At 40.9% G+C, this 18,513-nt stretch overlaps 1 protein-coding gene across 10 annotated transcripts in view; it reads left to right on the forward strand.

Annotated features, from left to right (window-relative positions):
• The window catches only part of DAAM2 (dishevelled associated activator of morphogenesis 2), a 232,962-nt gene that overhangs the window by 178,160 nt on the left and 36,289 nt on the right, over positions 1–18,513 (forward strand). For 8 of the 10 annotated variants that reach the window (XM_065058141.1, XM_065058137.1, XM_065058138.1 and 5 more), the window contains 7 exons: positions 238–355; positions 1,820–1,958; positions 3,378–3,436; positions 3,839–4,023; positions 4,973–5,290; positions 12,200–12,307; positions 15,221–15,253. In XM_065058141.1, coding sequence (XP_064914213.1) covers positions 238–355; positions 1,820–1,958; positions 3,378–3,436; positions 3,839–4,023; positions 4,973–5,290; positions 12,200–12,307; positions 15,221–15,253 — 960 coding nt within the window. The remainder of the gene's footprint in view (positions 1–237; positions 356–1,819; positions 1,959–3,377; positions 3,437–3,838; positions 4,024–4,972; positions 5,291–12,199; positions 12,308–15,220; positions 15,254–18,513) is intronic. The other 2 variants (XM_065058144.1, XM_065058143.1) reach the window with 1 other exon arrangement.

Below are 18,513 nucleotides of genomic sequence, written 5' to 3' on the forward strand. Positions count from 1 at the left end.
CCTTTCTAGCCCTTTACTTTGGGGATCTTTTCCATACTGGATTGCGGATGGCAATAAAGACCCATGTGCCTGCTCCTCGCTGCAACTTGCAACTGGACATTAAAGGAGACTCTGCAGAGGACCAGTTGCTGGAAATTTGCCTGTCTCTGTATTGATGAGATCTTTCACAGTTAGTCAGGCTTTCACTGTGCATGTTTTTTCTCTTACTTGTTCTTTCCCTTCCTCTTCTCACTTCAGATCCACATTGATACAAAAAGTGCCTCTCAGATGTTTGAGTTGATCAAGAAGAGACTGAAGCACACAGATGCCTATCCCTATTTGTTATCCATCCTCCAGCACTGCTTGCAGATGCCATGTGAGTACACCCCAGTTTTCTAGAGCAAAGGGTATTGAAGAACTGGGTGAAGGCTTGGTGTAGGTACAGGGTCACAGATACCAGGGCACACACTGCATTTGTCTTCCATTCAGAACTTGGTAGTGGCTAAAGGACTTGGTATCTTACACTGACTCCATCCTGCAGATTTTTGTTGCAATACTTATAGTTGCAGCTTGACCTCTTTGCTCTTCCAAATAAAATTAAGTAGCTGAGGCATTCCAATTAGTCACTGGCAGAGCTTTTAATGATTTTAAATTAGAAGTTTTAAAAAAGAAAGAGCCGTTGTGCTTTAGATTAGGGAATTCCCAGAAATAGATACCATTTTGAATGTTAACAAAATGCACTGAGGAATTTTTCGGGTGAAACAATACAGTACTGAAAGCTGTTCTGTCACTGGGAAATTCCACAGTAAGTCTTCAAGCTGCGATCTCATGGCATTGCATCAGTGGAGAGCTCCTGAACTCAAAATGAAAAATAACATTGGCATTTGTTTTCAAGAGAAGTGACTGTAGCAAAATGATTCAGTTACACTTCCAGGGTGTAGCAGCTGAGCAAAGGCATAGCAAGATCGCTAAAGAACTGTGTGCCTTGATCGTGTTAGGTATCAGGTGCCGGTCTTCACTACTTTCAACCATACTTGAGCAGTCAAACCAAGAAGGGAACATGAGGGAGATGTTCTGTATTGTGCTTTTTCAGAAAGTAATGTGGTGTGATTTCAGGCACTTCTTTAATTCAAGCAGTGCCATGCACAAATTCAAGTGGTTGTTTGTCCCAGTCGTCTCCTTGATATTGCTCTTTAAGACAGTACTTGAGCTTTAGGTATTGACCTGGATTTTTGGTGGCAGATCAGCTAAATCCTGCTAGGCCAGGAGAGGATTTTACCAGAGCCGTTTTAAAGAATCTAAAGGTCTAGCTTATGTAACTTAGGGAGTGAGATGAACTTTATGTTGCTCTGTCTCTTCTGTTTGATATCCGTGGGATCAGTTCCTTTGGTTCAATTTCTTTTCTTTCTCTCCACACTTTTTGGTCATGTTTGTATGACTTTTTCAAACCAGCTGATTTTCACTGACCTGCAGTTAGCTGAACATGGAGATAGAACATTTGACTTTTTTTACAGTGCCTGGTTATGATGTTACCTAGATACCAAAAAAAATCACTTCCATAGGCATTTGAAGTGCAAGTTAGAGCTAATCTGCCAAAAAGTTTGCACAGCCTGTATGTGCATATCAGAAGCAGAGTTGCCTGTGCCTGTTAAATGCTGTTCCAATATGCCAGATGTTTGTAAAAAATCTGGTAGCAACACTTCATGGTTAAGCTTTGTGTTCTATAATGCACTATATACAGGATTGAGGGGTGGAAAGGAGGGAATGCCAGTCTGTTGGCAAGTCTGTGCACTTTGGCATGGAAATGGAAGTTCTTATAGGTTGGTCTCTTTCCGCACAGATAAGAGGAATGGAGGAAACTTCCAGCAGTGGCAGCTATTGGACAGAATACTCCAACAAATAGTTCTTCAGGATGAACGAGGAGATGATCCAGATGTAGCTCCATTGGAAAATTTCAATGTCAAAAATATCATTAAAATGTAAGCAGCATTTTTATTGTTTATTTCTATATGCAGCTGTATAAGTATGCAGGTGCTTAGAAAATAAAATGTATCTGAGGACTTTCTTATTTTAACTCACAGCTTCTCCTTGTCTTGTTAGTCTTCTAAACAGATTTCTTCTAATGGCATCTTAACCAGACAGTATTTTCTACCAAAGTGCTTGCCTTTGGCTTCTAATTTCTGGTTAGAAGAGTATAAAAAATACCCATGATATTACAACTAGGCTTCCTCATGTGCATTTTTTCATTTAGAATGTTGATGAAAGCTTTCATTAATATTCCAAAAAAAAAGTGGTCATCTCTACTTAGATCTCATTCCTCACTAATGAGCACATAGTTTAGAAAGGTTTCAAATAGTGGAAAGCAGCCCCCACTTAGCACACAAAACCTTTTACCTCTTCATGAAATGTCGCATGCTTTCACTCACAGACTTGGCTGAGGGCACTACCATTATTTTTTCCCTTAGGATGCATCATTTGAGAAGTCTAGCTACATGAGCTGGCTCTTATCTCAGCTTCCCTGTTCTCAGTCCTTTTTTAGCCAAACTTTTGGACTCTTCATTCCATCCATCTGCCTCTGCAGGTAATTCATGGCCCATTACCCTTCTGAATTATCCGCTGAAAAGAGCATTTTATAGAACATAAGCCTCATATGAAACCAAATTCTCCTGTACTAAAAATCTTACAACCCCTCCTGTTACAGACACAAGCCAAAAATCAAAACTGATTTCTCATCATGGAAAAATACACTGCTGATGTTCTCTTTCTGTCTGTTTGGATATCAGACTTCATTTTAGACCTTGTGTCTGGTCTTCCCATTCTACTTTCACAGCTACTCCACATTCTGTATATCTAATCAATCCCCAGCATGCCCTGCATATTTTCTGTCAGTAATAGGAAATAGCTGTGCCAGTATGAGATATGAGCATTGCCTTGTTACTGATATATTATCCAACAGAAAAGTATCCTCCTTCTTTGTAAGAAATGAAAAATAAAACCACAGAAAGTAGAAAAAAAAGATGGCTATCTGGTCTCTTATTAAGGATGGGGTAGTTTGTAACCCACAGCAGATATTATTATTTTAGTGATGACTTCTCTTTCAAAATAAGTAGACTTGGCACTTGGAGAGAATTACCTGAAGACAGGAACATACCAGGATTTTTAGCTGAAGCATTCCTTTATCCCCTTTCAGGACTTTGAGCAACAAGCCAACACATTTAGATTAGCTTTTGGCTACAGTAAGAATCAGGAACTGGAACCAGACTGACCCCTGATATGATCCTGTATAAATACATAAATTCACCACGTTGCCTTCTGCTCATCACTACATGTAATGGCCACTTGCATTTCAGCCTGGGTAGCTCAGAACAAGTTTTGAATAATTTGATTTCATCTTTCAGGCTGGTGAATGAAAATGAAGTCAAGCAATGGAGGGACCAGGCAGAGAAGTTTCGGAAAGGTGAGTGGGAAAGAGGAAGCAAGACTGATCCTGATGCAGTCACAAAGCAGTGGGCAGCAGAGCTGGGCACAACTTTTACTTTCATGGATAAACCTTGCCTTGTTCCCTCCAGTACAGTTTGTCTCATGGTGATCTGTTTCTGTGTTTCATAAGATGGGGCTTCCTTCAGTCCTCACGTAAAGTGGTTTTACAGTCTAACTGAAACTTGAGAATTGCTGTCTTGATCACTGAAGATCACTGTCAAGACAGTCAGACTAGTGTTTGTTTTTTTTTTCCCCACTCTCATTATACATCCCAAATTGAACTGACAGATTTGTCAGTTTTATTTCAGTGTAACCTGCATCTATCTGGGGTCTGTTCATGAGCTTTATTTCATCAGCCCCACTTACCTGTTCCCCCCAGATCATGCCGAGCTGATGAGCAGGCTAGAGAAGAAGGAGCGGGAATGTGAGACAAAGACCCAGGAGAAAGATGAAATGATGAAGACACTGAACAAAATGAAGGACAAGCTGCAGAAGGAATCCTTGGAGCTGCGCCAGACCCGAGACCAGATGAATGACCTGGTGGCTCAACTTAATGAGTTCTCGGTATGAGACTGGGACTCTTCCCATCTTTGTTTAAAGCCTGCTAACTAGTGAATGATGAACAAAAGCACATTATGAGTGAAAAACTTTTTGTGGTCAGTACAGAGAGGGCCTGTCTAGCCAGCTACAAAGATGAATACGTAGAAGCTGCTCTGCTTTTGGTTGAGACCAAAGCCCTTCAGCTGGTAGTATCGAATGGATAATACATGGACTGTTCCTTTCGTTCTCCTCGGCCACTTTCCTACAGGAGCTGCTGAGCCACACGTGTCCTCCTCCAACTGTAATTTTCACTACTGAATAGGGTGGCCCTCATTGCTATTTCAGTGGAATAGAGAGAAGTCTCCCAGATACAAAAGTAAATTTAGTGAAGAAACAGGATTTCCTTTAAGAGCATCTGTACTACCTTGCAGCTCTGCAGAACTGACATTTGCTGCTGTTCCCTACTGCTTGGTGCTCCTTCTGTCCTGGCAGTGTGCCTAAGCCTCAACTCGCCAGGACTGGGCCCTTAGAAGTTAGATGCTGCAGAAAACAGATTGATTCCCTCCTTCCCTTTTCCACTTTGCATTAGTGGGGCCTGGTGACAGGTATTCAGTATTTCAAACCCAAAGGTTTAAAACCCAGGAGTTCAAAAGTTCATACGATTGAACTTTTCTCTTTTTTCGTACATAAGGAGAAAATAATACATTTTGGCTTCTTTTACTAGCTTTCTGTTTTTCTGAGCCGTTTATGGTTCCTTTTTTTCAAGCTCTTCTCCACAGCTTCAAGGGCTTGAAACTTTCTCTTAAATGAAAGCTGAGATTCCTCCCTTTATTGCATGGCTTTGAGTGCAGGAGGATTTAAAGAAAACATCAAGTATTTTGAGACTCGTAATAAAATCACATCAGCTGGCAACATGGAGTTATTGCACCTTTTAAACTGTTTGCTTTCTTTTTCTGTGTTTTTTATTTTCCAGCAAGGGGGCAGCATTTCCTTCCCACCCCCACCTCCTCCCCCTCCAGGGGGCCCATTAGCTTTGTCCTCTTCTCACATGTCTGAGAATTTGCCACCACTGCCACCTCCTCTGCCTTTCTCCAGCTGTCCACCTCCTCCTGCTCCACCACCTCCTCCAGGAGGACCTCCTCCCCCACCAGGAGCACCACCTTTCTACAGCATGGGGATGCCACCTCCTTCAACAACCACCTTCAGCAGCAGTGGTAGCAGCCTGAAGAAGAAATCTATCCCACAGCCTTCACACCCACTGAAATCCTTCAACTGGGCTAAGCTGAGTGAGGTAAGGAATTGCGGTACTCTCAGCAATTAATTTACTTTGTAAGTTCAGTGTTGAATAATGCCATGAAGTGCAAGTTGACAGAAGTGAGTGATATTGTGGCCTCCCTTGGGCTGAGGTCAGTAGGAGTCAATAATTGTCTTAAGGGAACCTCCCCAGTTCTCCATCAGTACAGCGTATCTCCTGTGATGACCAAGGTGCTAGTTAGATTGAGCTACAGTAGATCTGGGCATGCTATTGGATAGGCAAAGCTGTAATGGGAATGAAGAAGGAAGCCAGAGCTGGATACCTCCAGGACTGGTGTGCCAGAGCAGTCATTGTGTGTCAGGGAAAAGGATGGCCAGAGTCAACGTGGACAAATCATGGTGAGAACCCCCTCCAGAACCAGCCTCCTCTACCCTGGTGGGAGCTGTCACCAAGGAGAGAAAGGTGGCCTGATTCCCCTCACCATTTGTTCATGGCCAGGATGCAAGCTGTCCTTTGCCTTGCATGGTTACAACTCTATTTCTTGGCAATAAAACTCCAAATTGGCAATAAAAATGGAGGACTTGGATTCTTCCTGTTGCACTCAATTTCTGCTGCCTTAGTTGCCTCTCCTTCTCCTCCACTGCTCTCTCTTCATTCTCTCCTTATTTTTTTCTTTACCTCCCCTTCTCTTTAGGTCTTAATTTTTTTAACTGATTGAGAAAGAAAAAAAGTGTCTGTGTTGAGTTTGGATGGCTGCCTAGAAACCCAGGTTCTCCTTTAGACAGAAACTCACCCAGGGCCCAACTCTGGCATTTGGAATGAGTGTCCAGGGACCTCTGGAATGCCACAAGAATTCCCTCTCCCCCTCTCTCCTTTTCTTTAAAATAAAGTGAAGAGAAATATTTGCTGCACTGTCTGTGCTTGTCTGTCAAGGCCACGTGGGGGGTGTGGGAAGAGAATGTAATGACAGGGATTTATTTTCCTTTGCAAAACATGGGACTTAGTGTTCTGAAGTAAAGAAATAATAACTAATATATGTATATATATGGATGTATATGAAAAAGAGAGAGTCACACGTGTTTCTGTTTAGTGTACAGTAACTGCAGGCTTATCCTGCCCTCTGGTTAGGAGTGAAGGCAGCTGTGCTAATAAAATTGAAGACCTGGGTGGTGAGGCAGGTAAAACATGCTATTTTGAGGAAGGCAGAATAGTTGGAAAAAGGGGCATAAGAGGGTGGGGGCTTCATTTTGTGGTGTTTGCCAGTGTTAGTGTTTTGACCTAGTAAGGTCTCTGCAAAACCGCAGAGTTATGCTGCAGACACAGGTAGGTTGCCTTGTTATTTGGTGTGCACTTTGTTATGGAATTATTTAATTCCACTGACTGCTGGAGGAGCTGATGTATTTTGGCCATCTTCATGAGTTATCCTAGATTCCCTGCTTCAGTACTGGGCACTTTCTCTCTGTTCTCATGGTTATGAAGCCTCTGAATACAAAGCCACAGGGAGGTCAGATGGCCTCATCTTGTGTTTTGTTACCATTTCAGCAATTCTGTGGTGTTCCCCTAAACTGTTCAAGTAGCCATACACAAATGAATGAAGACTCACAACATGTACGGTGGCTGGGAGCAGCGTATCTTGAGTCTTTGAGCATGGGAAACTGAGGTCTGGAAGTGTGCAGAGTATTATTGTGTTTTGTGGTAGTGTTTAACATCCAGTTCATGTGAGTACAAGTTTACCTCACCAAAACATTTTGTGGAAGAGTAAATTTGACATCATGTATATGTTTTTCTTTTTTAAAAGACCATTCTAGTTAGCAAATAGCACAGGCATGCTTGTACCGTGCAACACAGCAAGGTGCTGTAACACAGTGTTGAAAACAGAGCTGTACACAAACTTAGGGCTGCAGCCTGATCAAAGATGTTATTCAGCTCTAAGGTATCTCTGCATGATCTTTAGACCATTTGTCTCAAAGCAGTTAGTGCAGAGTCCCTCTCCTAAGCTATACTAAGTGTGAAGATGATGCCAGGACTGAGACAGCCCACATGAGAGGGAACCCCTTTCTGTCCATGCAGCATGCCTCAGGGAGTGAGAGAAAGCCAACAGAGCCCCAGAGAAAAGTGGACAGGGCTGGCTGAGAGGGATTTCTTCATGATACACTTTCTCAGTAACAGAATCAAGGCTGTTCTCCAGGACAATTCATATGACACCTTTTTTCCTAATGCTGGTGTTGTCTTTGGGAGGAAAGGACTTACGCGTTGGATGTTAGAATATATTGAAACTCTTAGCAGTTGACAATTGGTTCCCATAGCCACCATGAAAAAAGGTTTGACTTGAAAGTATTTGTGCTTCTAACAAGGAAACTTCAACAACCTACTATAATTTCCTTTGAGAATTAAAGATTTTATTCTAGCTTTGATGTGAGCTGACAATCAGTGGCAAAGCCATTTAGATGCATGGATGGACTGAGTTCTGGTGAAACCCTCCATTCATGCAGCAGTGTAGCATAGTCTGTGAATTCCATTCATACAGCACTATAGTAGTGCTGGTGCCAAGGATCTCTGTTTTTTTAGAAAAAGCTATTGCAATGTAACCACTGTAATGTCCTGGAAAGATTCCTTGCTTTGTTTCTGGACAGCAAGTGGAGTTTGCTCTCCCACTTTGAATTTTACACAACACCCAAGGTCAAACAGGGACCAGACATTTATGATTAATCCCAATGATGGACTAGTTTCAAGCACACTGGAAGAATGCATTAATATAATTGCCTCTTTAATAAATATAAACTTTTTTTTTAAGTTATTAGAGTAAATCCAACTGTTCAGCTGCACTGCTTGTTATCTTATGGCTGGAGAAGAAGCTTTTCCCATTAAGAGTCAGGGTGGTAACAACTCTAGTCAATGATCTGAAAGGGGCTTTCTTTAGCCAGCCCTGAATAGACCTGGGTGAAATTGTCTCAGAAGGTATACCACACAGGATTTAAAAACAACAACAAAAACACACACCAACAACCCCCCTCAAAAAAACCAAACAATCACATAAACAGAAAATATGCTTTCTGACACTGTTGTTTTTGGGTTTTTTTTAAGTCTCTGTAAAGTTATTGATGGTTCTGATTTCTGGAACTTTCTTCCTAAATGCAGCCTGAGGATCATGTCAAACAATGGCCCAGGACTGCTGCCAGAGATTCAAAACTGATGGAAAAATTTCTACAAAATCTTGGTGTGAAGATACTCATAATGGCCTTGGTGGTGCCTAGTGCAACAGTGAAGTAAAATAGCTGTCCGAGTTAACAAACATGCCAGAAATACAAGTTGATCAAAGTGGATTTTTCTTACCCTGAGGAAGTAATCTGATATCAAGAGAGAAATTTGAAAAATGCATTCTGTTCATGTCCCTTATTCAGATTAATAATAGAATTAAGAAGGGAAATTTTAAGTCGCTTCAATTTTCTGATGGTTAGTATTTTACAGGTATTAACCTACTAATAAACAGGATTGCTTGCTGCGGTGTTTACAGGACACTCATAGTTGCTGTGGTTTCTCTGGACATGCAGGACAAACGAAAAGGCTTTCCCAAAGTCCTGAAAGTTTTCACTGGTGCTGTCAGGTTGTCGAGGCATGATAGACATCGGTGGCTTGCAAAATATCACTCTGTCTTTCAGGGTAAATAAAATAATCTGTTAGATGTAGCAGAGAACAGCTTGATAGGATTTATAGCTCGATGAAAGACTATCATTCTCTGATCTTGATAAGTCTCTCAGCAAATTTGGCTTCATTGCAAAGGTGGAGTGACATAACTGCAGCAGCCACAGTGAGCCAATTGTGAAATGCAACATAACAAAGACTCAGCTTGATGGAGCAAATGCCTTGCCAATATTTGTTCTGGTAATCAGATGTTTCCTTATGCACTATGTGCTGCCATTTTGCCAGAGGCCTCTGGGAAATGTAGTTCATAGGATTTGCTTCTCAAAGGGGCCTAAGACTTTGCAAAGCAGACGAACCACAGATCTTGAAAGACTTGCAGAATGAATAAATAAATAAAACCAAATATGGAAATATGGGAAGAAAAGCATGGTACAGATGAAGTGACGTCTTTCCTTTTTTTTTCTTTTTTTTTTCTTTTTTTTTTCTTTTTTTTTTTTTTTTTTGGGTAGGAGAGAGAAGAAGGAAAAAAGAAGAAAGAATTTACTTTATTTTTAAATTGCTATTTAGGGACCATAAATATTTTTTATGGTGCTGAGGAAATCATTTATCGTAGCAACCACATTATGCAAGTCTGTTTCTCTTAAAACACTCAGTCTCTCTGGCTGATGACAAGGAACTATCAGCCAGTTAATCCGTAACTGAGTAGCAGAGCTCAGTTTAGGAAATTATCTGGCAGTAACATGAAAGTTTTCAAAGGCAGAACATAGGGTAGAAATAGAAAGGACAGCCCCGTGGCAAGTGTTTTGTGTAACAAAGCTTGTTTATACCTCTGCCTGCCTTGTTTTTTTTATTTGACTGGATTAGCCCATTTGGATTTTAAGTACTAAAACTGTTTCCTGGGTCAAAGTTCTCTTTGTGCACACCATAGCAATGGGTGCTGCTTTGACATTTCTCTTTCTGCTACGAGTAGCATACAAACCATCCTGTACAGGACTAGACTCAGCCTGGGTCTTAAAATGAATCTGATTTGAGATGAGAATAATTTTCACTTCCTTGAGTTGTTTTTCTGGGAAAGTATGAATAAGAATTACTCTCTGTGATCCCTTTATGAGCCTCAGAACTGCCTGTTCGGGCACCTCTGAAATTCATTCAGACTAGCCCATTCTATAGCACGTTTTCACTTTTCTTGCTATTTATGGGGAAACTTCAGACCCACTGGGAGTTTTGCAGATGGACAGGTAGATGGGCAAGACTCATATCTGTCTCCTGAGTAACAGCCTTTTGCCAAACACAGCTTATAGCTTTCTGGTGTTCTCAGGGCTTCATCCCAGTGATGACTCAAAGGACTGCTCCTGAAGTCATGTTCCACTGGCTCCTGTCAAGAAATATTATTACATTTCAGTGTTTGGTTGGACAATCTGAAACAGTGAGGAACTTGGAGAACTGCTCTGCTTTTCAAATGCATCCCTCAGGATTTATAATTCAAGGTTTATAAAGCCAGCCTGGAAATTGAATGAGAATGAATGCTCTGCCTGGATACTTCTGGCTAGGATTGGCTGTAGAGTCCAGGGTTATGATAAAATGAAAATTAACTTTGTCTCCTATTCCTTTGGTTGAGATGAGCCTCCCAAACTCGTTTGTCATGTTACAGTCATAGGGTTGTGATGTTTTTCCTACTCTAGAAAGAAGAAACACGCTGATTGCAAGGAACGATATAATGGTATTATTGGTAAGCCTGTTCAGGGATGGGTGCTGCTCCCATGTAGTATATGGTCTTACTGTAAATAGCACTGCAGAAACCCTTTCTTGCTCTCAGGCACTCACGTGCTGCCTCTGGAGAAAGGGTGTTGGTTTTCCTCCACAGTGTCTGCCTTGCCAAGAATTCCCTCCAGAACACTTCACACTTTTATTTCCCCCCTCATTTCACGCTCACATCAGGTGTTTTTCCTTGCTCCTTGAGCCTTGTGGCTTAGCACATTTCCCTCATTCCTTTGATGACTGTGAATGGGAAGTAGAGTCTGTTCCTAATTAGTTCCAATAATGAAGTGTTAACGTGTTTTGCTGTGTAGGTACAAGTTGGGTACTTCAGAGCTGGAGCCTCTGTAAGGGTCTCGTTGCTATTACTTGCTGTTCCTGGCTTTCTCTGCACCAGTGTTCTGCTGGCTCTTCATCTCGTGGGGTTTGCTTAGGTCTCTTTACAGTACCTTCTGTCCATTTCTTTTTTCTTTTAATCAATGCCTTCCTTAGTTTTCCAGTTAATAAAGTAAAATAAATGTACAATTCATTAACTAAATGAACTGAAAGGTAGTGTTGTTAGGTGTGAAGAACAGGTTTTCCTTTTCTGAATGGGTAATTGCCAAAAACTTGTACCACACAGCATGCACCTTAATGGTCAGTAGGAAGGTGAAGGTAGATCACTCTTTGTGTCCTCTTTGTCAACAAGGACATCTGTCCTGAGAATGTCAGCAGGAGAGCCCAAGGCTTTCTCCTAGTTTTGGAAGGTGGAGGAGGAGTCTATGCCTACCTCCTTCCATGCTGATCATCTACCAGACAACTAGCATTCCCTGGCCTTTGGGACAATGCGTCACATGGACTGTGAACATTTCCAGTTGTGTGGATGATGCTCCTTCAAAGATCTGTGTATAGTCGGTATCTATCTGAGTCAACAAAGAACTCATGTAGACAGGGGAGATCGTGTAATAGGAAACAATTAGACTTCCAAGACTCAGAGCCTTAAAAGTCAAATAAAATAAAGTCTTAAACTACTTTCACAGGCAGGCAGAATGAAAACCACACACCCTTTGGGGTTTACAACAGAACCTGGCAAAAGTTGCAGAAGGGAAGATGTGACTGGGGACTGTCATGCATCAGTGCCCTTCCTAAGCTTTGTCCTCATGATGGTAACACTTCTTTCAGCATGACCATAATCATTTGAGTTAGACAGATGGCCACCCTTGAAAGGAAACATACTGTGGGATCATGGATATTGCTTGAGATGTGATCTGCTAGTCTTGGAATGTGCCCTTTCATCAGAGGCTTGCTGTGATGAAAAATACATATTACTCAGTAAGTTTAAAAAAATCCAAAAAGCACACAACGTGGCATTTTTGTTTGTTTGCTTGTTTGTTTGTTTTTTGTTTTTTTCTCCTTTGACTCTTGAAACAAAACATGCTCTCTAAAATGACAGGAGTAATACATAGGAACATGGCCAGTGAGCAGGAGAGAATGATCTGTTCAAATGAGTTTGGATTTTCTTAGCTTAAAGCTTTTGCTGTCTCATTAAAAGATGACTTTTTCTTTCAGGAGAGGATTCCTGGCACAATCTGGAATGAGATTGATGATTTGAAGGCATTCAAGGTGCTGGATCTAGAAGATTTTGAAAAGATGTTCTCTGCGTATCAGAGACACCAGGTAGGGGCGAACTCTTCCACACCTTGTCTTCCTTAAATTTCTGGAGAAGGAAAGAACACATGACAGTGATCTGGACCCTTGTCCACCTGGAGTCAGGCTGCATCATTTGCACTACACTGCTCAAAAAAATCACATGACCAAAAGAAGTGGGGAGGGCATATGGAGTAGAGTATAACCTTCTGTTGTCAACATACTCCATACTAATGGGCAGCTCTCAGAGACAACAGCTCCCATCAGGTAATGCTCTATTTGATCTCAGCAGCCACTGGCTTCCAGAAACTCCTGAGCTTTACATTCATACTTGATATCCATCTTTCTATTTCTCCCATTCTTTCAGAGAAAAAGTCTGTAGTTGCCTGAGCAATGAGCAAGGTGACCGAATTATCTGTCTTTCACTTGGTCTGTTTTTACTTAAGCAGCTAACCAACCCAACTGGCTAGGTGACAGAAACTGTCTGAATTACAGATTGTAACACAAACAACATACTTTAAAAGCAGCCATTTATTAGAATGTCTTTTTTCCCCCTCCTCTTTTTGTTGGAAAGCAAGTCACCTTCAAGTTGTCCATCTCTGCTGAATGAGATTTAGCAGGAGAGGGATTTTACTTACGCACCCCAAACTTCTCCAGCTTTCCTTTGCTTTTGGAACATGTTTGGAGAAATTCAATCTTTTGTACTTGGTAGAACTGTATTATTGCTTTGAAGTTTTAGGAAAAGACATACACATGTTTGCCATAAACAGCCTTTATGATTAAACCTTACAGTGATGATTACTTCATTGTCATTGTAATTAACTTATTCAGTACCTTAAAATTAACAAACCAACCCCTTGTCTTTGGACTTTCCATCTGTTCCTTTCTCTCTTTCATTTTTTCAATCTAATCTGATAAAAATCATGAATAACTCTTCTGATTTACTAGCTCACAGCTACTTAAATAAGCATCCCAACTTGAACTGTGAAGAATGTAACGATACCCCTCATATGATGAGATTTCATTTCTCATTCTGTTCCTGCAAATGGCTGTTGCTGTTTCAGTCAGTTCATCTCTCTTTCCTCTCATTCTCTGAAACAAGAACTTAGTTCACAGAGGGAAAGAAACTTCACATGAAACTTCAGTGATGTTATGAGACTGGATTTAGATCCTGTGTCAACAGCTTAGCTATGGTGGTGAGCTCCAAGTTGTCTTGCGAGTAGACAAACTGTCACCTGTGCACGTGAATAGCCATTGCAGCATCAAGGTGCCATTCCAATGTTTCAGGAACAAACATTGCAGCTTCCTCTCTAGAAATGACCTTGCAAAACCTTTTCTTCCTTTGGGCCCCCAAATGCAAAGCCAAAGCTGTCCTGGTCTGCCTACTTTCAGGTAGAATTTTAATATTTATGGCTCTGTTACCAATCACTGACAAGCAGCGTGGTTTATTCAACTATAAACTAACCTGAGCCTTACCCCTGCCCCTGGAATAGAGACATCATCTCGGAGTGACCTCCATGGGTCTCAAAACAGGTCTCTTCCATCCTCATTAAACACACTTCATGGCAGTGTATCATAAGTATCACTTATGTAAGTTACTTTTAATTTTGTATATTTAGTGTATAGCTGCTCTTCCAGCTTTTGTTGAGGGTTTAGGTTTTTGGTTTTTGTTTTGTTTGGTTTTGGATTTTGGTTTGGGGATTTTTTGTGTGTGTTTTTGTGGTTTTTGTTTTGTTTTGTTTTTTTCCTCTTAAATGTTCCATTGTTATTACTCTACTTGATAGTTTCTTTTTCATCCATACTCACTCCAGTGTGAGTCGGATTCCAATCTACAAGTCCTTGTCAATTTCCTTCCCCCTCCCCCTTTTTTTTTGTTTCTTAAAGACCAGGCAACCAAAATTGCTCTTGAATCAAAATCTTACGAGAACTTTTCCAGTTGATTCACACTTAGCCTTTTCTCCTCTTTTAATCGTGCAAATACTCCACTCTGGCCAAGTATGTGTTTACCCTGGGTTTTTGACTTTTAAACTTTATCCAAATGTCTGTAAAGAAAAATGTCAGTGCAAAGCCCTGCTCTTTTGCATCTGAAATGTTGAATGAGTAGAGATAAAGAAATTTCTTTCTTTGCTGTTACTAACTTGATCTTCATATTTTTTTCCAGTTTCATTTACATTGAACAGCTTTTCTTTCTTCTTTATTTTTTTAATGACAAAGGGTCTCTTCTCCTCTCTCAAGCCCAGTGTATTGTTTTTGGTAGCCATGAGAGAAAGCAGAATTGTCCAGTGTACAGAATGTTGGACCAAGAGTTTTTACACTTGTCTTTTGACCTTGCTCCAATCTTACTATGCAATAGTGACCTTTTGGTTCAATATATCTGGTGTTTTCCTGGACTATGGCATATGTTGAGAAATAGTTGGTATCTATTAGTAGTGCTATCAGTAGTGCTGTCAGACTTCTTTTGGTGGTTACAGAGTGTTTATAAAACACTTGACTATAGGTTGCTAAAGGGTATAGTGTTCCATTGAAATTAGTTGTTACTAATGATGGCAAATTGTGCTTGTGCTTCAGGAGAGGAGAACTGACCCTCAAGTTTTAACCTTGCCTGTTCTTTCAATAAGGCTTCAGACTAGATTCATATAGGTATTTAAGCATTATCCCAGTTAATGTTTCAAGACGTAAGAGATTTATGCTTTGCAGACTGAATTTATTCTTTTCAGAAAAGACCTAGAACTCTTAGTTCCCCAACATCTGCTGATTTAAAATATGCAAAGAAATGCTGAAATACCTTTGAACCATGTGGGCCAGTATTACTTGCTAAGCATTTTATTCTCTTAGAAAACAGTGTGTGTCTAAATTCAACTGCCCTGTTAAACTTGATATCTTTCTCTGTGACTAATTTTTGGCATGTTTCCTTCTTTGTTATCTGGGGCTGCTGCCTTATAGGACCTGCTAACTAACCCCTCCTCCTGTAAGCAGGTGAGTATCACTGTCTGCCTCCTGATTCTCTCACGGTGTGTGGGAAGGTGAAGTCCTGCACCATGCCCTTATGGGGTCATGACTCATGCTACTCTTTCATATGCCCCTGCACATCTGCTTTCTGGGTGGGGAAGGTGGTAAAAAAATTCCTTTAGTCGTATTAGCTCTGTGATAGGAAGTAGTTCCTGTTCTTTCACTGAACTATAACCTCACTGTGGTTTCTGCTGGTGTCTGTAGTCCCGTTTTCTGTGAGAAAAATACCAGGGGCAAAGTAGAATGTGAATATGAACTCTTCCTTACCCAAAGTACTAGTCTTCCTAGTGGAAAACAAAAGGGTCTCTCAGGGAGCCTTCACTCCCACTGTTCCTATCTGTTGTCCATCTGCTTTGGACAGTACGGAAGTCTACATGCATATTCACTAACCACAGGGTTTCTGACAAAGAAAATCTTCCTTTCTGTAGAACTAGAACGCACTTTGGTTGGGCTGAAGGATTTGTGCCAGCTGAGGAGCAAAAGGGTTAGACTGGAGGAAAACTTACTTCATTTCAGACAGCTGAAACCCTCAGAAAGTTCAGGGAAAGACTGAAATGGTGTTTAGATGAAGCAGAGATATCAGACTGCCCACATGTCTTCAAACTGGCCACCTCTCAACTTATTCATCATCTTAAGCAAAATTCTTGGCAACACTTTTGGAAGAGCAATGCTTTTAGAAGGGGCTTATTTAGACATCATCACAAGTGTCTCCGGTGCCTTCAGAAGAAAGTGGTCCTCACCATGAGTGCTCAGGGAGCTGTATTTGGAAAGTGTGGTTGGGACCTCTGCCACTGAGTGAGTCTAATACTGAGCTCTGGGCTATTTGTTGGCTTTTATCATGGCAGAGCACACCATGAAACAAGTCAATATGGTAAAAATAGTTCCCTAAAGTGTTGATAATTACTAGAAACTAAGGTACTGCTGTGGTACCAGACCACAAGTTCTGCAGCTAACCAAAAACAAGCTGGATTTGAAACAGGGCAGCAATATGATGAACACATTCCACATGTCTAGTCATCACAGCACTGAAATATTAGTTGATTTTTGAATTTGCAATTAAAATCTCAAATCTGAAATACCCTTTGATGCATATAACATAATGTTATGCCAGTTGGTAAAGTTGGTGAAGAATGATGGGATAAAACTCAGGGATCTTGTCTGTCAGGTTGGCAACAGCTCCAACTAGTCTTGTTTTGTGTGCTTGGCCTGTCTCACAAAAGCTAGTCACTACTGCCCCCTTCCTCCTCTTTTTCTGTGTCTAAGAAAATGCAGATAGTCCATATGCAATCTGTTTTCTTTCAGCTAAGCTTGCAATCTGGCTTCGGTAAAACCTGAGGCTTCATCTGCTTTTGTTTACACACAGCTCCAAGTATCTATAAATATCTCTCTCCTCAATATGAGTTGAAGAGTATATATTTTTAGATGAGACTAGCCCACTACGTGGTCACAAGGAGTCTAAATAGTTCAAGTTACTCATCTGTGTTGAACTTTGTGGGTTGGGGAATTGGAAATGGCATGGTGACAACGATACCAATCACTGCTGCATTTCTTTAGGGGAAGCTGTCCAAACTCCCACCCCACATACGCAGCCAAACCTTGAAATAATTTGTTTTTTCCCTTGGGATGGGTGCTGGTTAGCACTAACCAGGTGTGCTTGTCTGCAAACTTTAGCTGGTGAGGGACAGTGAAGCTTTTAAAACAAGAGCATGCACCAAAAAGTACCTTTCTTGCCTTCAATAGCTGCCTATCTCCCCGTTTCCCTGTCTTCCTCCCCACAAACTGAGGAAACTCAGGAAAACTTCAACATCTCTACATGCCATATTATACTGAGGTCCCCTGCTTCTTGGCATTGTTAGCTATTCTCTTAGAAATAACCAACTTGCTTAATGCCCAGTTTTTCCTTTTCTAGAGACACTATCTGATGTATCGAGTAATGTTGTAATTTTTTTCTGTCAAGCTAGACACTTTGGGCATATCCAGCAGAACTATCATGTGCACGTCTTCAGCTAAGGTGTTATACCTGCTTATAAATGACACTTGGTACTGGTGGTGGCTTACTGTAGCACATTTGGATGTGGCTGTATGAACCCTTTGCACATCCAGGAGCAACACAACTTTTGTACCAAGAGCTCAAATGACAACTAGCTATATGAATCTATGATTAACATTTAACTCTCAAATATTTGGGCGTCAAAATTTCTTGGAGTGGATTAGTCATGCTGATATAAGTAAGCCCTGAGCTGCAGAACCTTGAGTTCTGGGAGTGATTCTGGGATGCACTGCTGTGGGCTTGCCATGATCTTACACCTTTCGCGGGGTTTCTGCTGTTGACCACTCTCAGGAACAGGATACTGGGCTTGATGGACCTTTTGTTCTGAGGCAGCATGCTTGCTGTTGTGTCCTAAGAAAGAAGTCACATTGCTAATTTAATGGGTTTGTTCAAAGATTATACTGGTAAATCTGCAAATCTCAAGGCATGACAGTATGTATAATGTGGAAAGCCATTTTGAAGAGGTTCCACCAGCAGTTAGCAGGGAAAACAAAAACTGTCCTGTTGAGAATTCCCTCTTCTCTGTTGTTTAACTGAAGAGAGCTATTATCCAGGATTAAAACCTTTTGATATTACCCCTACTTCCCTTTAAGGAATGGTGTTAGAAGATATTTGAAGTAACTACAGAAAGCCAGTATCTAGAAGTGAAACAAATCCCATGGCTGTGGTGTGTAGGCAGGACAAGGAAACAGAGATTTCTGGATGGTCAGACTGGGTTTGCAAATAGTTTCTCTCTGTGTGCTGTAACAAAAATTTTGGATGGGGATTTTCCTTTTTTTTTTTTTTTTTTGGCAATGAGGATATACAAAAAACTTCGAAAAAGGGTGGTTTCTGTATGATCAAAGGTATTACATAATTTTTAAAAAAGAAAGGCTAGTGCAGATGTAGATGTTGACCATTTGATAAGACACGTTTGGTAAGATAAATGCCATCTTGACCTACTGTTTGTATCTCACATATAATATGGATTGGACTGATCCAGTGGCAGCCTTAAGAGATGATGGAAGGATTTTTCCTGATTGTGCTGCAGCCTTTCAAAAATGCTGTGTAGTCCCTGCAAGAGGCATCTGCTGATTGATATGCTGTGACACCAGTGGGCTTTACCATAATGTGCCTGATTTCCCTGTCATGTCAGTTTTGCACATTAACATAGTAACAGTTGGTAGAGTTAATCTAG

This window comes from Columba livia, chromosome 3 (assembly GCF_036013475.1).
Source record: "Columba livia isolate bColLiv1 breed racing homer chromosome 3, bColLiv1.pat.W.v2, whole genome shotgun sequence".
Classification (NCBI taxonomy): Eukaryota; Metazoa; Chordata; class Aves; order Columbiformes; family Columbidae; genus Columba; species Columba livia.